At 42.9% G+C, this 27,677-nt stretch overlaps 1 protein-coding gene across 4 annotated transcripts in view; it reads right to left on the bottom strand.

Moving 5' to 3' along the window:
• The window catches only part of LOC122935744 (dihydroxyacetone phosphate acyltransferase-like), a 477,317-nt gene that overhangs the window by 295,711 nt on the left and 153,929 nt on the right, over positions 1 to 27,677 (bottom strand). For all 4 annotated transcript variants that reach the window (XM_044291607.1, XM_044291609.1, XM_044291610.1 and 1 more), the window contains exon 11: positions 11,747 to 11,826. In XM_044291607.1, coding sequence (XP_044147542.1) covers positions 11,747 to 11,826 — 80 coding nt within the window. The remainder of the gene's footprint in view (positions 1 to 11,746; positions 11,827 to 27,677) is intronic.

Genomic DNA, 27,677 nt, shown 5'->3' with positions numbered 1-27,677 from the left:
TTATGGAGAGTAGACCGGTTCCTCCTCCTAGTTCAGGATGCCCTAAGGCATTGTACACTGTCTTTAGGAAAATAAGTTTAGCTACCTGTTTAACCACCCCAGGACCGCCTAACGCACGGATGTGTCCTGGAGGCGGTCGATTCATTCCTCCTGGACGCATCTGTGCGTCATCTCGCGAGAGGCAAGATTTCCTGTGAAAGCGCGCACACAGGCGCGCGCGTTCACAGGATCGGAAGGTAAGCGAGTGGATCTACAGCCTGCCAGCTGCGATCGTTCGATGGCAGGCTGTAGATGCAATTTGTTTAACCCCTAACAGGTATACTAGACGCTGTTTTGATAACAGCATCTAATATACCTGCTACCTGGTCCTCTGGTGGTCCCTTTTGCTTGGATCGACCACCAGAGGACACAGGTAGCTCTGTAAAGTAGCACCAAACACCACCACACTACACTACACCCCTCCTGTCACTTATTAACCCCTTATGAACCCCTGATCATCCCATATAGACTCCCTGATCACCCCCCTGTCATTGATCACCCCCCCTGTAAGGCTCCATTCAGATGTCCGTATGTGTTTTACAGATCCACGCATCCATGGATCGGATCCGCAAAACACATACGGACGTCTGAATGGAGCCTTACAGGGGGGTGATCAGGGAGTCTATATGGGATGATCACCCCCCTGTAAGGCTCCATTCAGACGTCCGTATGTGTTTTACGGATCCACGCATCTATTGATCGGATCTGCAAAACACATACGGAGGTCTGAATGGAGCCTTACAGGGGGGTGATCAGCCCATATAGACTCCCTGATCACTTCCCTGTCATAGATGACCCCCCTGTAAGGCTCCATTCAGAGGTCCGTATGTGTTTTGCGGATCCGATCCATGGATGCGTGGATCCGCAAAACACATACGGACGTCTGAATGGAGCCTTACAGGGGGTGATCAGGGAGTCTATATGGGATGATCACCCCCCTGTAAGGCTCCATTCAGACATCCATATGTGTTTTACGGATCCACGCATCCATGGATCGGATCCGCAAAACACATACAGACGTCTGAATGGAGCCTTACAGGGGGGTGATCACCCCATATAGACTCCTGATCACCCCCCTATCATTGATCACCCCCCTGTCATTGATCACCCCCCTGTAAGGTTCCATTCAGATGTCCGTATGTGTATTACGGATCCAGGCATCCATGGATCAGATCCGCAAAACACATAAGGACGTCTGAATGGAGCCTTATAGGGGGGTGATCAATGACAGGGTGGTGATCACCCCATATAGACTCCCTGATCACCCCATTGTCATTGATCACCCCCCTGTAAGGCTCCATTCAGACTTCCGTATGTGTTTTGCGGATCCGATCCACGTCTGAATGGAGCCTGACAGGGGGGTGATCACCCCATATACACTCCCTGATCACCCCCTGTCATTGATCACCCCCCTGTAAGGCTCCATTCAGACATCCGTATGTGTTTTACGGATTCACGCATCCATGGATCGAATCCGAAAAACACATACGGACGTCTGAATGGAGCCTTACAGGGGGGTGATCAATGACAAGGTGGTGATCACCCCATATAGACTCCCTGATCACTCCCCTGTCATTGATCACCCCCCTGTAAGGCTCCATTCAGACATTTTTTTGGCACAAGTTAGCAGAAATTGATTTTTTTAATTATTTTTTTTTCTTACAAAGTCTCATATTTCACTAACTTTTGTCAAAAAATAAAATCTCACAGGAACTCACCATACCCCTCACGGAATCCAAATGCGTAAAATGATTTAGACATTTATATTCACGCTTTAGGGCCCCTAAAATGCCAGGGAAGTATTAATACTCCACATGTGACCCCATTTCGGAAAGAAGACACCCCAAGGGATTCCGTGAGGGGCATATTGAGTCCATGAAAGATTAACATTTTTGGCCCAAGTTAGCGAAAAAGGGAGACTTTGTGAGAAAAAACTAAAAAAAAAAAAAATTTATTTCCGCTAACTTGTGCCAAAAAAAAAAAAAATTAGGAAAGAAGACACCCTAAGGTATTCCGTGAGGGGTGTGGCAAGTTCATATAACTTTTTAATTTTTGTCACAAGTTAGCGGAAAATTATGAAGTCTTATATTCCACTAACTTGTGACAAAAAATAAAAACTTCCATGAACTCACTATGCCCATCACGAAATACCTTGGGGTGTCTTCTTTCCAAAATGGGGTCACTTGTGGGGTAGTTATACTGCCCTGGCATTTTAGGGGCCCAAATGCGTGCAAAGTAGTTTGAAATCAAAATGTGTAAAAAAAATGGCCTGTGAAATCCAAAAGGTGCTCTTTGGAATGTGGGCCCCTTTGCCCACCTAGGCTGCAAAAAAAGTGTCACACATGTGGTATCGCCGTACTCAGGAGAAGTTGGGGAATGCGTTTTGGAGTGTCATTTTACATATACCCATGCTGGGTGAGATAAATATCTCGGCAAAAGACAACTTTTCCCATTTATTTAATACAAAGTTGGCTTTTTGGAAAGAAGACACCCCAAGGTATTTCATGATGGGCATAGTGAGTTCATGGAAGTTTTTATTTTTTGTCACAAGTTAGTGGAATATGAGACTTTATAAGGAAAAAATAATAATTCATCATTTTCCGCTAACTTGTGACAAAAAATAAAAAGTTCTATGAACTCACTATGCCCATCAGCGAATACCTCAGGGTGTCTACTTTCCAAAATTGGGTCATTTGTGGGGTTTTTCTACTGTCTGGGCATTGTAGAACCTCAGGAAACATGACAGGTGCTCAGAAAGTCAGAGCTGCTTCAAAAAGCGGAAATTCACATTTTTGTACCATAGTTTCTAAACGCTATAACTTTTACCCAAACATTTTTTTTTAATCAAAGACATGTAGAACAATACATTTAGAGAAAAATGTATATATAGATGTCGTTTTTTTAGAAAAACTTTACAACTGAAAGTGAAAAATGTAATTTTTTTGCTAAAAATTCGTTAAATTTGGATTAATAACAAAAAAAGTAAAAATGTCAGCAGCAATGAAATACCCCCAAATGAAAGCTCTATTAGTGAGAAGAAAAGGAGGTAAAATTCATTTGGGTGGTAAGTTGCATGACCGAGCAATAAACGGTGAAAGTAGTGTAGTGCAGAATTGTAAAAAGTGGTCTGGTCATTAAGGGTGTTTAAGCTAGGGGGGCTGAAGTGGTTAATCATCAAGGTGACGAACTGTAAAGCATGATTAAGCCTTGGTGCTTGGAAGGGAATACAGGATGAAGCCACCATTCTATTTGCTGGCATCTCAGTGTATCATGAAGGGATTACAGTACATGACACCCCCACACCCCATATACGACTTTGGCCAGGTCTTGGAGTATTTGAGCACTTGGTGCAGACCTTTTGGTTCTCTGGTTATTACGGAGAGGGAAAACTGAGAATAAGACACCCTACTCATATGGGCAGAGACGTAGTGGTAGCCTTTGCTATATCAATCTATGTATACAGTAATAGCAAATAGTCTCATGCAGCACTTTAACCTTCCTTGGGTACCCTTAGAGCATACTCTAAGCACAAACTGAGGGCGGTTTGGTTTTAAGTAAGGCGGTATGTAACACCCCAGAGTGGTGTTACCACTACTGCATCCTGCTACTGTCTTAAATGTCATATATGTATTCTGTTTCAGGTTCACCACAATGTGCATCTATAATAATGTTATGCAACTGTTATACATCTAATATGCCTGGTTCACCAGCAGGTGGCAGAGCTATCTTAGACAGTATGGAACTCACCATTCCATTCTCCCCCCATTTGGTCAGAAAAGGGTGAGTCCTGCTTGCTAACAGAAGGAGTGGTGGCAGTTCTAGTTTATTCCGATGCAGACTCCATGTCGGAGCTGACAGGACACTAACCTATTCCTTAACCCCTTAGGGACCGGGCTCATTTTCAGGCCCCATGCACACGGCCGTGTTTCATGGCCGTTTGCGGGCCGTGGAACCGCGGTCTGGATCACTCCTGAGAGCAGGAGCGCACGGCGTCACTGGTTGCTATGATGCCGTGCGCTCCCTGCTGCCGGCACAGTACAGTAATACACTGGTATAGATCGTACCAGTGTAATACTGTATTGCGGCGGCAGCAGGGAGCGCACGGCGTCATAGCAACCAGTGACGCCGTGCGCTCCTGCTCTCAGGAGGGATCCAGGCCGAGGTTCCACGGCCCGCACACGGCCGTGAAACACGGCCGTGTGCATGGGGCCTCACCTTAAGGTCCAGGCCATTTTTTGCAAATCTGACCAGTGTCACTTTAAGCGGTGATAACTTTAAAATGCTTTGACTTGTTCTGAGATTGTTATTTCATCACATATTGTACTTCATGACACTGGTAAAATGAAGTCAAAAATGTTAATTTTTATTTATAAAAAATACAAAATGTCCAAGTTTCAATTTCTCTACCTCTATAATACATAGTAATACCTACAAAAATAGTTATTACTTTACATTCCCCATATGTCTACTTCATGTTTGGATCATTTTGGGAATGACATTTTATTTTTTGTGGATGTTACAAGGCTTAGAAGTTTAGAAGCAAATCTTTATAATTTTTATGAAATTTTCAAAAACCCACTTTTCAAGGACCAGTTCAGATCTGAAGTCACTTTGTGAGGCTTACATAATAGAAACCACCCAAAAACTACACCCCATAAGGTATTCAAAACTGATTTTACAAACTTTGTTAACCCTTAGGTGTTCCACAAGAATTAATGGAAAATAGAGATACAATCTCCAAATTTCACTTTTTTGGCAGATTTTCCATTTTAATCATTTTTTTTTCCAGTTACAAAGCAAGGGTTAACAGCCAAACAAAATTCAATATTTATGGCTCTGATTCTGTAGTTTACAGAAACACCCCATATGTGGTTGTAAACCGCTGTACGGGCACACGGCAGGGCGCAGAAGGAAAGGAATGCCATACGTTTTTTGGAAGGCAGATTTTGCTGGAATGGTTTTTCGACACCATGTCCCATTTGAACCCCCGCTGATGCACCCCTAGAGTAGAAACCCCCCTAAAAGTGACCCCATTCTAGAAACTACACACCTAAAGGTATTCAAAACTAATTTTACAAACGTTGTTAACCCTTCAGGTTTTTCACAAGACTTAATAGAATATAGAGATACAATTTCAAAATTCTACTTTTTTGGCAGATTTTCCATTTTAATATTTTTTTTCCAGTTACAAACCAAGGGTTAACAGCCAAACAAAACTCAATATTTATGGCTCTGATTCTGTAGTACACGGCAGGGCACAGAAGGAAAGGAATGCTGTACGGTTTTTGGAAGGCAGATTTTGCTGGACTGGTTTTTTGACACCATATCCCATTTGAAGCCCCCCTGATGCACCCATAGAGTAGAAATTTCAAAAAAGTAACCCCGTTTTAGAAACTACGGGATAGGTTGGCAGTTTTGTTGATACTATTTTAGGGTACATATGATTTTTGGTTGCTCTATATTACACTTTTTGTGAGGCAAGGTAAATAGAAATAGCTGTTTTGGCACCGTTTTTATTTTTGTTATTTACAACATTCGTCTGACAAGTTAGATCATGTGGTATTTTTATAGACCAGATTGTCACGGACGAGCCAATACCTAATATGTATACTTTTTATTTATTTATGTCAGTTATACACAATAGTCTGAGAGCCATTGTTTTTTCAGTTTTTGGGCAATTATCTTGGGTAGGGTAGGATTTTTGTGGCATGAGATGATGGTTTGATTGGCACTATTTTTGTGTGTGTGTGACTTTTTGATCGCTTGCTATTACACTTTTAGTGATGTAAGGTGACAAAAAATGGCTTTTTTTACACCGTTTTTATTTTATTTATTTTTTTACGGTATTCACCTGAGGGGTTAGGTCATGTGATATTTGTATAGAGCAAATTATTTCGGACGCGGCGATATGTATACTTTTTATGTATTTATTTAAGTTTTACAGAATTATTTCATTTTTGAAACAAAAAAAATCATGTTTTAGTGCTTCCATTGTCTGAGAGCCATAGTTTTTCAGTTTTTAGGCGATTATCTTGGATAGGGTATAATTTTTGCGGGATGAGATGAATGTTTGATTGGCACTATTTTTGGGTGTGTATGACTTTTTGATCGCTTGCTATTACACTTTTTGTGTTGTAAGGTGACAAAAAATGGTTTATTTAGCACAGTTTATATTTTTTATGGTATTCATCTGAGGGGTTAGTTCATGTGATATTTTATAGAGCCGGTCGATATGGACGCAGCGATACCAAATATATGTATACTTTTTTTTATTTATGTAAGTTTTACACAATAATATAATTTTTTAAGCAAATAAAAATCATGTTTTAGTGTCTCCATATTCTGAGAGCCATATTTTTTTTTTGTTTTATGGCGATTATCTTAGCTAGGGTCTCATTTTTTGCAGGATGAGATGACAGTTTGATTGGAACTATTGTGGGGTGCACAATATGCATATGACTTTTTGATCGCTTGCTATTACACTTTTTGTGATGTAAGGTGACAAAAAATGGTTTATTTAGCACCGTTTTTATTTTTTACGGTGTTCATCTGAGGGGTTAGGTCATGTGATATTTTTATAGAGCCAATCGATGCGGAGGCAGTGATACCTAATATGTATACTTTTTTTTTTTATGTAAGTTTTACACAATAACAGCTTTTTTAAAACAAAAAAAATGATGTTTTAGTGTCTCCATATTCTGAGCCATAGTTAGTTTTCTTTGGGGGCGATTGTCTCAGGTAGGGGCTCATTTTTTGCGGGATGAGGTGACGGTTAGATTGGTACTATTTTGGCGAGTATACGCCTTTTTGATCGCTTGCTGTTTTACTTTTTGTGATGTAAGGTGACAAAAAAATGATTTATTTAGCACAGTTTTTATTTTTTATTTTTTACGGTGTTCATCTAAGGGGTTAGGTCATGTGATATTTTTATAGAGCCAGTCGATACAGACGCGGTGATACCTAATATGTCTACTCTCCCCCCCCCCCGCCTATTTTTTACCAATTTTTTCTTTTTACTTTATTTGGGGAAAATTACCTTTTGTTAATTTTTACTTGAAACTTTCAATTTTTGAATTCCAATTCTGTATTGGAATGCATTGGTTGTATGAGTAATACTGTGTGTATTACTCATACAGCTTCCAGCCTGTGAGATCCAGGCGGCTGGATCTCACAGGCATGTCACAGGAAGGCAGTGGTGATGCCTCAGGAAGGCATCACGCTGCCTTCCATGCCATCGGATCCCCCCTACGGCCCGATGGGGACCCGATGGCATTACCGCCTGCCGCTCCATAAAAAGCCGCAAACCGCAGGTCTGAATTTACCTGTGGTTTGCGGCGATCGCCGACATGGGGGGGGTTCACAGAACCCCCCCCCGTGCATTTAGCCAGGCAGCGGTGATCGGAAATACACATGACGTACCGGTACGTCATGTGTCCTTAAGTACCAGGACAATATGCTGTATCGTTACGTCATGTGTCCTTAACCACTTCAGCCCCGCTAGCTAAAACCCCCTTCATGACCAGGCCACTTTTTACACTTCTGCACTACACTACTTTCACCGTTTATCGCTCGGTCATGGAACTTACCACCCAAATGAATTTTACCTCCTTTTCTTCTCACTAATAGAGCTTTCATTTGGTGGTATTTCATTGCTGCTGACATTTTTACTTTTTTTGTTATTAATCGAAATGTAACGATTTTTTTGCAAGAAAATTAAATTTTTCACTTTCAGCTGTAAAATTTTGCAAAAAAAACCACATCCATATATAAATTTTTCGCTAAATTTATTGTTATACATGTCTTTGATTTAAAAAAAAATGTTTGGGCAAAAAAAAAAATGGTTTGGGTAAAAGTTATAGCGTTTACAAACTATGGTACAAAAATGTGAATTTCCGCTTTTTGAAGCAGCTCTGACTTTCTGAGCACCTGTCATGTTTCCTGAGGTTCTACAATGCCCAGACAGCAGAAAAAACCCACAAATGACCCAATTTCGGAAAGTAGACACCCTAAGGTATTCACTGATGGGCATAGTGAGTTCATAGAACTTTTTATTTTTTGTCACAAGTTAGCGGAAAATGATGATTTTTATTTTAATATTTTTTTTCTTACAAAGTCTCATATTTCTTACAAAATATAAGACTTTGTGAGGAAAAAAGAAAAAAAAAGAAAAATCATCATTTTCCGCTAACTTGTGACAAAAAATAAAAAAATTTGAGGAACTCGCCGTGCCCCTCACGGAATACCTTGGGGTGTCTTCTTTCCAAAATGGGGTCACTTGTGGCGTATTTATACTGCCCTGGCAATTTAGGGGCCCAAATGTGTGAGAAGTACCTTGCAATCAATATCTGTAAAAAATGGCCTGTGAAATCCGAAAGGTGCTCTTTGGAATATGTGCCCCTTTGCCCACCTTGGCTGCAAAAAAGTGTCACACATCTGGTATCACCGTACTCAGGAGAAGTTGGGGAATGTGTTTTGGGGTTTCATTTTACATATAACCATGCTGGGTGAGAGAAATATCTTGGCAAAAGATAACTTTTCCCATTTTTTATACAAAGTTGGCATTTGACCAAGATATTTTTCTCACCCAGCATGGGTATATGTAAAATGACACCCCAAAACACATTCCCCAACTTCTCCTGAGTACGGCGATACCAGATGTGTGACACTTTTTTGCAGCCTAGATGCGCAAAGGTGCCCAAATTCCTTTTAGGAGGGCATTTTTTGGATCCCAGACTTCTTCTCACACTTTCGGGGCCCTAAAAAGCCAGGGCAGTATAAATACCCCACATGTGACCCCATTTTGGAAAGAAGACACCCCAAGGTATTCAATGAGGGGCATGGCAAGTTCATAGAAATTTTTTTTTTGTTGCATAAGTTAGCGGAAATTGATTTTTTTTTTGTTTTTTTCTCACAAAGTCTCACTTTCCGCTAACTTAGGACAAAAATTTCAATCTTTCATGGACTCAATATGCCCCTCACGGAATACCTTGGGGTGTCTTCTTTCCGAAATGGGGTCACATGTGGGGTATTTATACTGCCCTGGCTTTTTAGGGGCCCTAAAGCGTGAGAAGAAATCTGGAATATAAATGTCTAAAAATGTTTACGCATTTGGATCCCGTGAGGGGTATGGTAAGTTCATGTGAGATTTTATTTGTTGACACAAGTTAGTGGAATATGAGACTTTGTAAAAAAAAAAAAAAAAAAATATATATATATATTTCCGCTAACTTGGGCCAAAAATCACCCCCCTGTCATTGATCACCCCCCCTGTAAGGCTCCATTCAGACGTCCGTATGATTTTTACGGATCCATGGATACACGGATCGGATCCGCAAAACACATGCAGACGTCTGAATTGAGCCTTACAGGGGGGTTATCATCGACAGGGGGTGATCAGGGAGTGTATATGGGTGATCACCCCCCTGTAAGGCTTCATTCAGACGTCCGTATGATTTTTACGGATCCATGGATACATAGATCGGATCCGCAAAACACATGCGGACGTCTGAATGGAGCCTTACAGGGGGGTGATCAATGACAGGGGGGTGATCAATGACAGGGGGTGATCAGGGAGTGTATACGGGTGATCACCGGCCTGTCATTGATCACCCCCCTGTAAGGCTCCATTCAGACGTCCGCATGTGTTTTGCGGATCCGATCCATGTATCCATGGATCCGTAAAAATCATACGGACGTCTGAATGGAGCCTTACAGGGGGGTGATCAATGACAGGGGGGTGATCAATGACAGGGAAGTAATCAGGAAGTCTATATGCGTGATCACCCCCTTGTCATTGATCACCCCCCTGTAAGGCTGCATTCAGACGTCCGTATGCGTTTTGCGGATCCGATCCATGTATCCGTGGATCCGTAAAAATCATACGGACATCTGAATGGAGCCTTACAGGGGGGTGATCAATGACAGGGGGGTGATCAATGACAGGGGGTGATCAGGGAATCTATATGGGTGATCACCCGCCTGTCATTGATCACCCCCCTGTAAGGCTCCATTCAGACGTCCGTATGTGTTTTGCGGATCCGATCCATGTATCCGTGGATCCGTAAAAATCATACAGACATCTGAATGGAGCCTTACAGGGGGTTGATCAATGACAGGGGGGTGATCAATGACAGGGGGTGATCAGGGAATCTATATGGGTTATCACCCGCATGTCATTGATCACCCCCCTGTAAGGCTCCATTCAGACGTCCGTATGTGTTTTGCGGATCCGATCCATGTATCCGTGGATCCGTAAAAATCATACAGACATCTGAATGGAGCCTTACAGGGGGGTGATCAATGACAAGGGGGTTATCAGGGAATCTATATGGGTGATCACCCGCCTGTCATTGATCACCCCCCTGTAAGGCTCCATTCAGACGTCCGTATGTGTTTTGCGGATCCGATCCATGTATCCGTGGATCCGTAAAAATCATACGGACGTCTGAACGGAGCCTGACAGGGGGGTGATCAATGACAGGGGGGTGATCAATGACAGGGGGGTGATCAGGGAGTTTATATGGGGTGATCATGGGTGATCAGGGGTTCATAAGGGGTTAATAAGTGACGGGGGGGTGTAGTGTAGTGGTGTTTGGTGCCACTTTACTGACCTACCTGTGTCCTCTGGTGGTCGATCCTAACAAAAGGGACCACCAGAGGACCAGGTAGCAGGTATATTAGACGCTGTTATCAAAACAGCGTCTAATATACCTGTTAGGGGTTAAAAAAACACATCTCCAGCCTGCCAGCGAACGATCGCCGCTGGCAGGCTGGAGATCCACTCGCTTACCTTCCGTTCCTGTGAGCGCGCGCGCCTGTGTGCGCGCGTTCACAGGAAATCTCGGCCCTCGTGAGATGACGCATATATGTGTGAGTCTGCGCAGGGCTGCCGCCTCCGGACCGCACATCTGCGTTAGGCGGTCCAGAGGCGGTTAAGTACCGGGACAACATGCCGTACCAGTACGTCATGTGTCCTAAAGATGTTAAACTGAAACTAAGTCAGACTAAAGAGTCTAAGCTAGCCTGTCAGTACAGCAGAGAGAATAAGATAAAGCAGAGTTGAGTTTTCCTACCAGTTCATGCTAAAACCTGCTGGAACCAAGACAAAGCCTGAAAACTGTTTCGGAGAAACATTTATTCAAGTAAAGCTGCCGTTGAACTTCACAACAAGGTCTGGACGCAAGTTATTTTTCCCTTCATCCCTCAATTATTCCCCCTTTTATTGCTTCGGAGACAAAGCCCAGGGTCCAGCAGTATCCAGGTAAGAGCACCGTGACACACAAAAAGAGACATTTAGGCCGCACTACACCACTCGGAAATTCCAGCTAAACTTGGGACGCAATATAGTGGCCCTGGGGGGAGGCACACACTGCACACACACACACAGCTACATCAATTATTTTTATGGGTTCCTTTAACCCTTGTCTATTACAGCTATAATAGAAATTATTACACAAACTAATCTGTTGCAGGACACACACTACTGGCACACAATAGACACTACTAACTTATACCGAGATCTCTCAGGGTTTCCATTTTTCTGACAGAAAGAAGACTGCTGTCTTTATGGCTGTCTTTCCTGCCAAACCTCCGGAAACTGCCATGTAAAATTTCATAAAGTATGTAATATTTGTAAAAGCATATTTTATCCATGTTATATTCCATAATTTTCATTTATACTTTATTCAGGTAAAAATGTGCTTCTAACCTGTTCTTCATAGCCATCCAAAAGGATACATTCTTTTGAATAAAGATTCCTCATGAAGCAAAATGATCTATGTATGTCATCTGAAAAAGAAATCAAAAGTTGACTCTAAATAAAACTAGTACAATATAGCTGAACAATCATGAAAAAATCCAGTATGTTTTTAGCAGTATAGGGGATATGGCTCTGAGTGAAGTTTGATAATTCCCAGGTTATATTTGTAGTAAAATAAAGAAATACATACTGATAGGGAACTTGGATTGTAAGCCCCATTGGGGACAGTGTGATGCTAATGTCTGTAAAGCACTGTGGAATATAACAGCGCTATATAAGTACAATAAATAAATAAAATCATATGGCTTGCTTTTATCTCTTAGAGATGTGTGGAATGATGGGGTCTGTAGTTTGACTGTTATGCCTACTTAAATCAATATAAAAGTAAAGAGATGAAGAGAAGGGGGAGAGTAGTATTTTTGTGGGTGTATTTCATAGATTTATGAATGGCAATACTAATGACTGGGAAAGGCAAGGTGACTAAATCAAACATAAGTAACTTGTAAATAACTAATATTTATTTTTAAATCTAGAGGCATTGGCTGCCATTGGTGGGCGTGGCTTGCACAGTGTGCGTTTGGCCTTACTCATTGTAACAGCGGCTGCTGTGCGCCGCTGTTCCTCTGCTTACCAGCGCGGTCCCGGGCAACGTGTTCAGCTGTGATCTGCTGCCAATGTTTCCTTTCAGCCCTGGCCAAAACATGCTTGCTGCTTGTTTCCTGCAGCATTTCCTTAAGGGCCAGCGTGTGTCACTTCCTGTGCTTTATGGGTTGGTTCATGTGACTTCGATGACCAATCCTAGTCCTCCTACACATATATAAGTGGCTCAACCCCCTTCCCAGATGCCTCACTGTCAAGGTCTTTGTGTCCTGCTAAGGTTCCTGATATCTGTTTGTATTCCTGTGTTCCTGACTCGTACTTGTATTCCTGGACTCTGCTACCTGTTTGATCCCTGCCTGCTTGCCTTGACTCCTGTTGCCGACCCGGATTGCCTGGCCTGTACCTGTTGCGCCTGACCTATTGCCTGTTTGACTTTGCCTCTGCCTCATCCTTCGGTCCTGCACTGTAGTTCCTGACAATGCCTGTACCTCTGGTACCTTGCTCAGGTACCTCCTGGTTCACCTGAACCAGCTGCCTAATTTGCCAATACTCCTCAGGAGGTAGCGACCTGGTGTTCCCCCCGGAAAAGTCTATCCCCACCACCAGGGGTAATGTGAAGATCGAGGGTTCACTTAGACAACGGCCTAAGAGGAGGTAGGACACGTGGCACAGTGGGTTCACACCCGCTGGTTCGTAATACTCAGAGTGATGCAGCAGGTTTCAAGGGAATTTGTCACTAACAAACTCTTACTCAAACTGTTTGCATAGAAACATAGCTATTGTTCACAGAGCAATTCAGCATAGGGCAAAGAAAAGCATTTATTCACAAAATATTAAACCAGGAAAGATCCTAGCATGTCAGTTTAAAATGACATTATATAAAAATAGATAATAATAGAAAATCATAAATCCAAAAGATAATATAGCCCAATTTAGAAAATATTATGACTTATATAATCTCAAAAATGACCCTACAATACCCCAATACAACACTGAAAATATTATTAACTTTTTGTCAAACCTCAATATTCCTAAACTCAACCCTACTCAAATCCAAGAATTACCTATTCCCTTTGACCATATGGAAATTATTAAAGCAATTAAGTCACTTGAGGCTACTTTCACACTTGCGGCAGTGTGATCCGGCGGGCAGTTCCGTCGCCGGATCCGCTGATCTGCTGCTGACTGAAAGCATTTGTGAGACGGATCCGGATGCGGATCCGTCTCACAAATGCATTGCAAGGACGGATCCATCTCTCCGCTTGTCATGCGGACAGACGGATCCGTCTTGTACATTTTTTCACATTTTTGCCGATCTGCGCATGCGCATGCCGGAACGACGGATCCGGCATTCCGATATTCTGAATGCCGGATCCAGCGCTAATACATTCCAATGGGAAAAAATGCCGGATCCGGCGTTCAGGCATGTATTCAGTTTTTTGGGCCGGAGAGAAAACCGTAGCATGCTGCGGTTTTCTCTTTTGCCTGATCAGTCAAAACGACTGAACTGAAGACATCCTGATGCAAACTGAATGGATTACTCTCCATTCAGAATGCATGGGGATATGCCTGATCAGTTTTTTTCCGGTATAGAGCCCCTGTGATGGAACTCTATGCCGGAAAAGAAAAACGCAAGTGTGAAAGTACCCTAAATTGGTTATATCCCTGTTCCCAGATGGCCTATCAAATGGATATAAAAAAAAAAAAAAGTGCATCCTTTTTAACCCCACATTTGATCTTCATGTTAAACAAAGCTGCTACAGAACAAAACTTCCCTGCAAAGATGTTATCCATCTTGATTACAACCAAACCGAAACCTGGAAAAGAACCAAACTTACCACAAAACTTCTGTCCAATCTCTTTATTAAACACCAACATCAAAATATATGTTGAAATCATTTCCATTTGACTAGTCAGCATTCTCTCATTCACCCTGACCAAGTAGAATTAATTTCAGGAGGACAAGCACCAGGGGGCACCTGAAGATTCCTAAATGTAATCTAATACAGAATTCTCTAAGACACCTTTCAGAGTGATCGAATACACTAAGGATTTCCTGAACTAACATTATCTAAATTTGGATTTAAAGGGGTTGTCTCATCATGAACAATGGGGGCATATCACTGGAATATGCCCCCCCCCCCCATCGTCTTGTAAAAAATGAGTTATTTACAAGTTTCTCTTTGTTTACAGCCATTGACATGTTACATTGTTTACAGCCGAGGTTAACACATGCGGAGCGGATAGAAATTGTGTTGATGTCTGGTGACGTCGTGGGCCAGTTGAATGGCCCCCAAGGTCCCCTGATCTGACCCCCTTAGACTTTTATCTTTGGGGTCATCTGAAGTCAATTGTCTATACTGTGAAGATAAGAGCTGTGCAGCACCTGAAACTACAGGATACTGGAAGCCAGTGCTAGCATTTCTCCTGCGGTGTTGCTATCAGTGTGTGAAGAGTGGGAGAAGAGGGTTGCATTCACAATCCATCACAATGGGCAGCACATTGAACACATTTTATAAGTGGTCAGAAACTTGTAAATAACTCATGAAAGAGTAAAGTTACGTTAAAACCAAGCACACCATTGTTTTTCTTGGGAAATTCCTAATAAGTTTGATGTGTCACATGACCCTCTTCCGATTGAAAAAACAAAAGTTGGATTCAAAATGGCCGCCATGGTCACCACCCATCTTGAAAAGTTTCCCCCCTCACATATACTAATGTGCCACAAAAAGGAAGTTAATATCACCAACCATTCCCATTTTATTATGGTGTATCCATATAAATTGCCCACCCTGTATATACTTCAATAGGAATCCGATCTGGGCAAATCCTATAACATGAAATATTGGCTAAAAGCGCCTAATTGGACAAAAAAAACTCTACTGGTGTACAACACTGGTAAACTCCTACTATACGGAAGTGACATCGCACTCCAGTTTGCCTTTTTAAGATGCAATGAAAAGGGTACATACTTCCACATTTGGTGGTCCTGCCCCATCATAAAGCCTTTTTGGTCCTCTGTTTTAAAAGTCCAAACCCGTTTAGTGCATACGAACATTTTCTATAGTCCAGACTTGGTTTTATATTTACTGAATATATTTATTCACTAACTACATCAGTACAGTTGTATCTCGTGTAATTCTAGTATCCAGAATGGCAATAGCAAAATCCTGGAAATGTTCAAACTCCCCTTCTTTATCTGAAGTATGGCCCTTAAACTTATGGACTAATAGTTTGGTGTTATTATATTTATTTCCTTCTGGTTTATTTCAAATATTTAATTATCATCTTACTCACCATTATGCAAACAATTGTTACGGGGGCTGCAAATATACTATTTTGTACTCTGTATACATACAGTACAGACCAAAAGTTTGGACACACCTTCTCATTCAAAGAGTTTTCTTTATTTTCATGACTATGAAAATTGTAGATTCACACTTAAGGCATCAAAACTATGAATTAACACATGTGGAATTATATACATAACAATAAAGTGTGAAACTGAAAATTTGTCATATTCTAGGTTCTTCAAAGTAGCCACCTTTTGCTTTGATTACTGCTTTGCACACTCTTGGCATTCTTTTGATGAGCTTCAAGAGGTAGTCACCTGAAATGGTATTCACTTCACAGGTGTGCCCTGTCAGGTTTAATAAGTGGGATTTCTTGCCTTATAAATGGGGTTGGGACCATCAGTTGCGTTGTGGAGAAGTCAAGTGGATACACAGCTGATAGTCCTACTGAATAGACTGTTAGAATTTGTATTATGGCAAGAAAAAAGAAGCTAAGTAAAGAAAAACGAGTGGCCATCATTACTTTAAGAAATGAAGGTCAGTCAGTCCGAAAAATTGGGAAAACTTTGAAAGTGTCCCCAAGTGCAGTCACAAAAACCATCAAGCGCTACAAAGAAACTGGCTCACATGCGGACCGCCCCAGGAAAGGAAGACCAAGAGTCACCTCTGCTGCGGAGGATAAGTTCATCCGAGTCACCAGCCTCAGAAATCGCAGGTTAACAGCAGCTCAGTTTAGAGACCAGGTCAATGCCACACAGAGTTCTAGCAGCAGACACATCTCTAGAACAACTGTTAAGAGGAGACTGCATGAATCAGGCCTTCATGGTAGAATATCTGCTAGGAAACCACTGCTAAGGACAGGCAACAAGCAGAAGAGACTTGTTTGGGCTAAAGAACACAAGGAATGGACATTAGACCATTGGAAATCTGTGCTTTGGTCTGATGAGTCCAAATTTGAGATCTTTGGTTCCAACCACCGTGTCTTTGTGCGACGCAGAAAAGGTGAACGGATGGACTCTACATGCCTGGTTCCCACCGTGAAGCATGGAGGAGGAGGTGTGATGGTGTGGGGGTGCTTTGCTGGTGACACTGTTGGGGATTTATTCAAAATTGAAGGCATACTGAACCAGCATGGCTACCACAGCATCTTGCAGCGGCATGCTATTCCATCCGGTTTGCGTTTAGTTGGACTATCATTTATTTTTCAACAGGACAATGACCCCAAACACACCTCCAGGCTGTGTAAGGGCTATTTGACCATGAAGGAGAGTGATAGGGTGCTGCGCCAGATGACCTGGCCTCCACAGTCACCGGACCTGAACTCAATCGAGATGGTTTGGGGTGAGCTGGACCGCAGAGTGAAGCAAAAGGGCCAACAAGTGCTAAGCATCTCTGGGAACTCCTTCAAGACTGTTGGAAGACCATTTCAGGTGACTACCTCTTGAAGCTCATCAAGAGAATGCCAAGAGTGTGCTAAGCAGTAATCAAAGCAAAAGGTGGATACTTTGAAGAACCTAGAATATTGCATATTTTCAGTTGTTTCACACTTTATTGTTATGTATATAATTCCACATGTGTTAATTCATAGTTTTGATGCCTTCAGTGTAAATCTACAATTTTCATAGTCATGAAAATAAAGAAAACTCTTTGAATGAGAAGGTGTGTCCAAACTTTTGGTCTGTACTGTATGTTAAATTTAAAAATCAATAAAAAATAACCTAAATGTATTTAGTCATGAGCAGAGGTGTTGGGGAAGGGGGGGGGGGACTTGAATAATCTATATAAATGGCCGTACAAAATGTATGGTGAAAACTTGTTCATTGCAAGACAAAGAGGCACTGCTTCTCTCTCGGGAAGAAAAAACTAAATATCCAGAGGTGACAAGGTTTCACAGAGGAAGTGGTCACCACAGGAGCACTTAACTGTTAAAAAAAAAAGGCTTTGATGAATTCTTGGAACTAAATAACATTAAGGGTCCATTCACACGTCCGTTGTTTGTTTCCTGATCTGTTCCGTTTTTTGCTGAACAGATCTGGACCAGATCTGGACCCATTCATTTTCAATGGGTCCTGAAAAAAACCGGACAGCACAATGTCAGATTTTTTTTCAGGACCCATTGAAAATGAATGGGTCCAGATCTGGTCCAGATCTGTTCAGCAAAAAACGTAACAGATCAGGAAACAAACAACGGACGTGTGAATGGACCCTAAGGGGGTTGTCCACCTTTGGTGTTTATTTTTTATTTTTTTCAGACCACCCAATGTAGCCAAACTGCAGTGGTGAGCATAGTTACCTAATTCTCGTTGTTGGATTCTGGCTTCATCGCCCCAAAAACAAAAATTGCTTACCGGTAATTGTTTTTCTTGAAACCCATTGGCGAATCAGGGCTCCACACCGGAGAGGGAGCGTGAGAAAGAAAGACCACATCCAAGGGAGATCAATGGATGAAATTTAATTGTGATCGAGCAGAAATGTGGGAGAAGCTATTAAAACTGAAGAATTTTGAGGAAATTAGGGGGCGCGCGGCAATTACCCACTCCCGATTCGGGGAGATAGTGATGATAAATAACAATACAGGACTCTTAAGATGCCCTGTTTTTGGAATGATTACTAAAAAACTATAGGGAATGTTACTGGGGTATTTTGAATTAGGAAACGTTAGCCAGGAGAGGCCCTGCTGCCGCTTTGTTGACTCTAGATAACTTCTGCCTGATCGCACGTCCCTGTGACGTCTACCATCCATTTGGATATCTTCTCTATCAACTTTCGATGTTCCTTTCTGAGCCTACCATGTTGATCACGGTTATCAGTGAATCAGAGTTCCACGCCGGAGAGATAGCGCGAGAAAGAGAGACCACATCCAAGGGAGTTTAATTGTTTCAAATTAAATATGATAGAGTGGAAATATGGGACAAAGTATTAAAATGTAAATGTGGGACAACTTGTTAAAGTTTAAGCATTGAATGAAAGGAGGTGGCACGCATCAATTAATGAAGAATTTATTCAATTTTATTCTCTGTCAACTATGCAGAGCATGGGTTTCTATCCGTCGATTTTTTTAAAATGTATGTTCCTGTCACCTATGCAGAGGTTCCCCCGTGACATCCACCATCCATCAAGGGGATCAAGGGGATATGTGGGAAAAGTTATTGAGGCGCAAATGTAGGACAAATGTGTAAAGCGCAATTGTGGGACAAATTATTGAAGCGCAAATGTGGTACAACTTGTTTAAGTTTAAGCATTGAATGAAAGGAGGTGGCACGCATCAATTAATTAAGAATTTCGTAAATTTTATTCCTTGTCAACAATGTAGAGCAGGGGTTTCTATCCAACAAAACTTCAAAAATGTCACCTGATAAATAATTAAAAAATCGTCTGTTACGTTATGTTCCTGTCACCTATGCAGCGGTGCCCCCGTGTCGTCCACCATCCATTTGGATATCTTCACTATCAACTTTTGATGTTCTTTTCTGAGCATACCATGTTGATCACGGTTATCAGCGAATCAGGGTTCCACGCCGGAGAGCGACCATGAGAAAGAGAGATCACATCCAAGGGAGATACAAGTATTACATTTTTTGGGATCGAGCGGAAATATGGGAAAAGTTATTGAGGCGCAAATGTGGGACAAGTTACTAAAGCGCAAATGTGGGACAAATTATTAAAGCGCAAATGTGGGAAAAATTATTAAAGCACAAATGTGGGACAAATTAGCAAAGCGCAAATGTGGGACAAATTATTGAAGCGCAAATGTGGGACAAATTAGTAAAGCGCAATTGTGGGACAAATTATTGAAGAGCAAATGTGGTATAACTTGTTAAAGTTTAAGCATTGAATGAAAGGAGGTGGCGTGTATCAATTAAAGAAGAGTTTCTGAAATTTTATTCACTGTCACCTATGCAGAGCAGGGGTTCATTCACATCCAAAATTGTAAAATGTCAACCCAATAATGTAACTGAAAAATTACAGAAATGTATTAACCTGTCTACTTGGTAGAGCAGGAGCCTATGACAGAAAAAAATTGTTTGTCACGCGAAAATTTAAAAGAAAAAAAAATAGAAATTTATTAAGCTGGTAGAGGAGGGGTATATTACAGCCCAAAATTGGTGAATTTCACCCAAAACTGTAAACAGGCAATTTTTTTTTTTTTTTTTTTTACCTGTCTACTAGATATAGCAGTGGTACAGCACACCCAAAAATTGGTGAATCTCACCCGAAAATGTAACAGGCAAAGTAGTGAAATGACAAAATAAAATACATACAATTTTTTTTTTTAAGTTTATGTATGAGGTGCAGTTCCAAATGGAGTAGGAGTTTGAGGAGGCGGTGGACGTAGCAGTGTAGGTGGAAGCGGCGGTGGAGGAGGACGAGGTATACAACACTGTTTTTTGGTTTAAATTTTTATTTGTTTTTAAATTAGGGTACACTCCAAAAGAGTGTGAAATATGCAAAATACAAGAATGAGCAATTGCGCTGCAGTATAACAATGGTTGGTTTAGGCCGGTATACAGTCGTGGCCAAAAGTTTTGAGAATGACACAAATATTAGTTTTCACAAAGTTTGCTGATAAACTGCTTTTAGATCTTTGTTTCAGTTGTTTCTGTGATGTAGTGAAATATAATTACACGCACTTCACACGTTTCAAAGGCTTTTATCGACAATTACATGACATTTATGCAAAGAGTCAGTATTTGCAGTGTTGGCCCTTCTTTTTCAGGACCTCTGCAATTCGACTGGGCATGCTCTCAATCAACTTCTGGGCCAATTCCTGACCGATAGCAACCCATTCTTTCATAATCACTTCTTGGAGTTTGTCAGAATTAGTGGGTTTTTGTTTGTCCACCCGAGGATTGACCACAAATTCTCAATGGGATTAAGATCTGGGGAGTTTCCAGGCCATGGACCCAAAATGTCAACATTTTGGTCCCCGAGCCACTTAGTTATCAATTTTGCCTTATGGCACAGTGCTCCATCGTGCTGGAAAATGCATTGCTCTTCACCAAACTGTTATTGGATTGTTGGAAGAAGTTGCTGTTGGAGGGTGTTTTGGTACCATTCTTTATTCATGGCTGTGTTTTGGGGCAAAATTGTGAGTGAGCCCAGTCCCTTGGATGAGTAGTAACCCCACACATGAATGGTCTCAGGATGCTTTACTGTTGGCATGACACAGGACTGATGGTAGCGCTCACCTTTTTTTCTCCGGACAAGCCATTTTCCTGATGCCCCAAACAATCGGAAAGAGGCTTCATCGGAGAATATGCCTTTGCCCCAGTCCTCAGCAGTCCATTCACCATATTTTCTGCAGAAAATCAATCTGTCTGTGATGTTTTTTGGGGAGAGAAGTGGCTTATTTTCTGCCCTTCTTGACACCAGGCCATCTTCCAAAAGTCTTCGCCTCACTGTGCGTGCAGATGCGCTCACACCTGCCTGCTGCCATTCCTGAGCAAGCTCTGCACTGGTGGCACTCCGATCCCGCAGCTGAATCCTCTTTAGGAGACGATCCTGGCGCTTGCGGGACTTTCTTGGACACCCTGAAGCCTTCTTAACAAGAATTGAACCTCTTTCCTTGAAGTTCTTAATGATCCTATAAATTGTTGATTGAGGTGCAATCTTAGTAGCCACAATATCCTTGCCTGTGAAGCCATTTTTATGCAATCGCAATGAAGGCTGCACGCGTTTCTTTGCAGGTCACCATGGTTAACAATGGAAGAACAATGATTTCAAGCATCACCCTCCTTATGACAGGTCAAGTCTGCCATTTTAACGCAATCAGCCTGACACAATGATCTCCAGCCTTGTGCTCGTCAATATTCTTACCTGAGTTAACAAGACAATTACTAAAATGATCTCAGCAGGTCCATTAATGACAGCAATGAAATGCAGTGGAAAGGTTTTTTTTTTTGGGATTAAGTTAATTTTCATGGCAAAGAAGGACTATGCAATTCATCTGATCACTCTTCATAACATTCTGGAGTATATGCAAATTGCTATTATAAAAACTTAAGCAGCAACTTTTCCAATTTCCAATATTTATGTAATTCTCAAAACTTTTGGCCACGACTGTACATGTCTATTGTGCACAAGGTACGGACAAGTCCTGTGGGATCCATGCCTGGTTCATTTTAATGAATGTGAGCTTGCACACATTGGATGTGGACAGGCGGCTGTGCTTGTCTGTGATGACGCCCCCTGCCATGCTAAACACACGCTCAGATATTACACTGGCAGCAGGGCAGGCCAGCACTTCCAAGGCGTAAAGGGGAAGCTCAGGCCATGTGCACAATTTGGAGACCCAGAAGTTGAGGGGGGCAGACCAGTCATTCAGTACGTGTAGCCGTGTGCACCATTTCTGCTCCACTATGTTGGTGGAATGCTGCCTCCTGCTAAGAAGTTACATATCAGCTGGTGGTGCTGGTTGTTTTGGCGAGCTGACAAAGCTTTTCCACATTTCGCCCATCCTAACCCTGCCTTCCGAGGTGCTGGTGGTGCCCCAGCTGCGTCGGCGACCTCTCCTCGTCCTCTGCCTTCGCCTTGTGCTTCCACTGTTCCCCAGCAGTCAGGTGGGAATGCCACCAGTAGCGCATCTAACAGCGTGGGCTTGTACTCTCGAATCTTACGATCACGCTCCAGTGAGGGAATTAAGGACAGTACGTTGTCCTTTTAACAGGGATCTAGCAGCATGGCCACCCAGTAATCAGCACAAGTTAGAATGCGGGCAACTCGGCAGTCGTTGCAGAGACACTGCAGCATGCAATCTCTCATGTGTGCCAGGCTGCCCAGAGGCAACGAAAAGCTGTCCTCTGTGGGAGGTGTATCGTCTGTGTCCTCTGTATCCCCCCAGCCACGCACCATTGATGGCCATGAGCTGGTCTGGGTGCCAACCTGCTGTGAACATGGTTCCTCCTTCTCCATATCCTCCTCCTCCACTATTGTGTACCTGGCATTTGTGGGTGCAGGAACCCACCCTCGGAGGCACTTGTGAATGACTGGCTGGAAATCCTACAAAATGATCCCTCCTCCTCCTCCTGTGCCACATCCTCTTCCATCACCGCCAGCAGCGTTTTTTCAAGAAGGCATAGAAGTGGTATAGTTACGCTGAGAACGGCGTTATCGGCACTGGCCATGTTTGTGGAGTACTTGAAACAGTGCAACAAGGAACACAGGTCTCGCATGGAGGCCCAGTCATTGGTGATGAAGTGACTCACCCGTGCCTGCTGCAGCTGAAACTCCACTATCACCTGCTGCTGCTCGTACAGTCTGGCCAGCATGTGCAAGGTGGAGTTCCACCTTGTGGGCACGTCGCATATGAGGGGGTGAGCGGGAAGGCCGAAGTTATGCTTCAGCGCTGACAAGCGATCAGCAGCAGAGTGAGAACAGTGAAAGCGCGCACAGATGGCCAGCACTTTATGCAGCAGTTCTGACATATCAGCGTAATTTTTAAAGAATCTCTGCACCACCAAATTTAGCACATGTGCCAGCAAGGGATTTGGATCAAGCCGGCTAGTCCCAGAGCTGCTATGAGATTTTGCACATTATCGCACACCACCAGGCCGGATTTGAGGCTCACTGGCACCAACCACTCATCGTTCTGTTGTTCAAGGCCCGTCCACAACTCCTGTGCGGTGTGGGGTTTGTCCCCCAAACAGATATGTTTTAAAACTGCCTGCTGTTGTTTACCCTTGGCTGTGCTGAAGTTGGTGGTGAAGGTGTTACGCTGACCGGATGAGGAGCTGGTAGAGGATGAGGAAGCGGAGTAGGAAGCAACAGAAGGCAAACTGAAGCGCCCTGCAATCCTCGGTGGTGAAAGGACATGTGCCAAACTGCTATCCGCCTCAGGCCCAGCCGCCACTGCATTTACCCAGTGTGCTGTTGTGGAGATATAACGGCCCTGACCGTGCTTACTGGTCCACGTATCCGTAGTCAGGTGCACCTTGCCACAGATGGCGTTGCGCAGTGCACACCTGATTTTATCCCCCACTTGGTTGTGCAGGGAAGTGATGGCTCGCCTGGAAAAGTAGTGGCAGCTGGGCACGACGTACTGTGGGACAGCCACCGCCATAAGGCCTTTAAAACTATCCGTCTCCACCAGACGGAACGACAGCATTTTAAAGGCCAGTAATTTAGAACTGCTGGTATTCAGGGCTAGGGATTGTGGGTGGGTATGGGGGTACTTACTCTTCCTCTCCAGTGTTTGGGAGATAGAGATCTGAACGCTTCAGTGGGACATTGTGGAGATGCTTGGTGACCCAGGTGGTGGTGTTGCTGGCAGATCCTCTGTTTGCGGGGTGGCAGGTGGCACTGTCATTTCAGAGGTGGATGAAAAGGCCGAAACTGCAGCAGAAGAGGAAGCAGGAGGAGCCAGAGATCTTTCTTGGTTTTTAAGGTGTCTACTCCACTGCAGCTCATGCTTAGCACTTAAATGCCTGATCATGCAGGTTGTGCTCAGGTTGAGAACATTTATGACTCGCTTCAGTCTCTGATTGCACAGCGTGCAAACCACTCGTGTCTTGTCATCAGCACATTGTCTGAAGAACTGCCACGCCAGGAACTCCTTGGAGCTGGCTTTGCTTGTGCTCAGTCCTTTGCTGCAGTGGGCAGTAGCAGGCGTACTGTCTAGGGGACGGCCGCTCCGCTTTTGCACCCTGCTCCCTCTTCTGCTGTGCTGGTGGCTTTGTGCGACCACCGCCTCTTCCTCCGAACTACATAGGTCACTCGCATGACCTTGATTCCATGTGTGGTCGAGGACCTCATCGTCCTCAACATCATCTTCCACCCAGTCTTCACCCCTGCCCTCCTTGTCGGTCTGCACACTGCAGAAAGCCCCAGCAGTTGGCACCTGTGTTTCTTTATCATCCGAGACATGCTGTGATGGTCCTCCAATGTACTCATCTTGAAACATAAGTGGTTGGGCATCTGGGGCAGGGATAGTTGGATTGCCCTGGGAAAACCTGCTAAAAGAGTCATCAAAAAGCAGAAAAGACTGCTGCATGATTTGGGGCTCAGACTGCTTGGCTGATTTGCAAGGGGGTGAGTTGAAAGACTGATGGACATCGGCTTCAGGTCCCAACTTTGATCTTCCAGTAGGAGACTGGGTGGGAGACAATGTGAAGGAACTGGAGGCACTGTCAGCAACCCAATCTACTATCGCCTGTACTTGTTCAGGCCTCACCATTCGTAGATCCGCATTAGGCCCGACCAAATACTGATGCAGGTTCTATCGCTTACTCGCACCTGAGGAAAGTGTTTCACTTGTGCGTGGGCTGCCACAGATTGGCCACGTCCTCTCCCTGAAACAAGAGCTCCACCAGCAGCACCACGACCTGGGCCACATACCTTATTTGACGATCTCCTCATATTTCTCAAATTTAGGATCTTGCCCTAAATGGGTGTTTAATTAATAGGAGAATAGAACAACAGAATATAAAGGTTGGATCTCATACGTACAGATGCAGACTCATCCACAATTAAATTTTTTTGCCCAAAATGGGTGTTTGTTTAATAACTGAATAGATCCAGACTAGGCAATTAAAGATATGTGCACAAAATGGCTGTTTTTCAAATAAATGAATATAACAACAGTATCTAAAGGGTGTATCTCACACCGACTGATCCAGACGAGGCCGCAAGTACATTTGTTTGTCCAAAATGGCAGTATTTCAAATAACTGAATAGAACCACAGTATCCAAAGGGTGTATCTCACACGTACTGATACAGATTAGGCCGCAATTAAAGTTTTGTGCACAAAATCCCTGTTTTTCAAATAAATGGATATAACCACAGTATCTAAAGTGTGTATCTCACAATGACATATGCAGCAAAGGCTGCAAAATATATTTTTTTTGCCAAAAACGGGTGTTTGTTTAATAACTGAATATGAATATGTGCAGATCTGTAAAATAGTGGATTTTGCAAAAAAGGGTGTTTGTAAAAACCCAAAAAATTATGGCTCTTTTTCTAGCTTGAATTGCACACTGACTATTCCTGCAAATACACCAGATGTTGTATTTTGCCAAAAAAGGGTGTTTTTAAAACCAGATTATTAGTGCAGTATTTCAAGCTTGGATTTGAATGTCACAAAAGCTCAGATGCAGTGTTGGTGCACTGAGCTTGCATAAAATGGCCACCGCCCACCTAACTGACAGATAAAAGTTACTTTTTTCTGTCACTGGCAAGGTAAAAAGATTGTGCACTGCACCCACACAACTAAATGTATGTGGATCGTGGAGTTAGATTTGAGTTCTGATCACAGATTCTGTCCTATTCTCCCCCTGAAATCACCAGCAGCATCCTCTCCCTACACTAGTAACAGCAGAGTGAGTGCAGCGCTACGTGACTCCAGCTTTTATACAGGCTGGGTCACATGCTAAAACTGGCCAATCACAGCCATGACATTAGTAGGCATGGCTGTGATGTGTTCTAAGGTCAGACAGTTAAACACCTGTTGATTGGCTGCTCTGCAGTCTTTCAAAAAGCGCTAAGAAATTGCTGAACCCCGAACCCAAACTTTTACAAAAATGTTCGAGTTCGGGTCCGGGGTCCAAAAATCCTAAAGTTCGGTATGAACCCGAACTTTACAGTTTGGGTTTGCTCAACCCTACTCTTAGCCCATCTAGCAATGGTACTAGCAGAGGCTTTGTGGCCCCTAAATCTTCCTTGGAACTGTACAAGAAGGTTTTCATCTAATCTCCAGGAAGCCTTGGAATCTAGGCTTAGGACAGGATTAGGACAAAATGAAGGTAAAACTACATCCTGACTCCTGTGGATGTCTGAAACTACCTTAGGCTGAAAAGATGAAATGGGCCTAATAATTGCTTTATCCTCTAACACAGTAGTGTAAGGAGGAAAGGCTGAAAGGTTTTTCTCAAGACCAGATTGTAAGAATTCTAGAACCTTTGGTACGTCCGGAGCCTTTAACGGGTCAGGACTGCCTCCCATGAAATCAGAAAAAGTACTTCATACTTTAAAATTAGGGTTGAGCGAACACGAACTGTAAAGTTCGGGTTCGCACCAAATTTTCAAATTTTTGACCCCGGACCGAACATTTCAGTAAAAGTTCGAGATCGTTGTTCGGCGAATTAATGGTGCTTTTTGAAAGGCTGTAGGGCAGCCAATCAACAAGTGTTTAACTTGTGTGCCCTTACAAGCCATCACAGCCATTCCTACTAATGGCATGGCTGTGATTGGCCAGTGCAGCATGTGACCTAGAGTCTATATAAGCTGGAATCACGTAGCGCCACACGTCACTCTGCTCTTACGAGTGTAGGGATAGGATACTGCTGCTGTGAGGGAGAGAACAGGAAAGAATCTATCTGATATCAGAACTTATTGTTAACTCTGCAATCTACAGCGATTTTGTTTTGTGGGTGCAGTGCAACATTTTGAGCCCAGTGACACAGAAAAATACGTTTTCTAAGTTTTATCCGTCTGTTAGTTAGGTGGGCATCGGCGGCTATTTTGTGCAAGTTCAGTGCACCAGCACTGCATATGTCCTAGGGACAATAATTTAATCCTGTTCTTTTACTTCAGTGGGAAACATATACCCATATGTGCCAATGGAAGGGAAAATAATATAAATAATCCGTCTGTGAGTTCAGGGACCCAGGGGGTGACATATATATATATTTTTTTTCTGTAAAGTATAATCCAAGTAAATCCATCTTGATAAAAATGATTTTTCGCCCTAAAATACTTTATGTTCTCCAAAATGCCCCGCTGAGGTTACCGCAGAGTATTTTTAAGGTACTTGATAGTTTAATGGGGGATTTTCTCTGGAAAGGTGCTATCCCTAGGATAAAGAAAGAAGTGTTGCAGCTCCCAGTAAGCGAGGGTGGACTAGCTGTTCCAAATTGTTTTTTTTTATTATTTAATAGCACAATATGGCCACATAAAAGGTACTTTAAACGGTTTGGTGGGTAGACAAGTTATAAACAGATTAGGGTGGAAAGAAGAGTGGAATTACTTGGAGGTGTTAGAATCCGGTATGTTG

The sequence above is a fragment of the Bufo gargarizans genome, chromosome 4 (genome assembly GCF_014858855.1).
Source record: "Bufo gargarizans isolate SCDJY-AF-19 chromosome 4, ASM1485885v1, whole genome shotgun sequence".
NCBI classification, from domain to species: Eukaryota; Metazoa; Chordata; class Amphibia; order Anura; family Bufonidae; genus Bufo; species Bufo gargarizans.
Note: the sequence above shows the minus strand (reverse complement) of the source record. Positions and strands in the feature narration are given on the sequence as shown.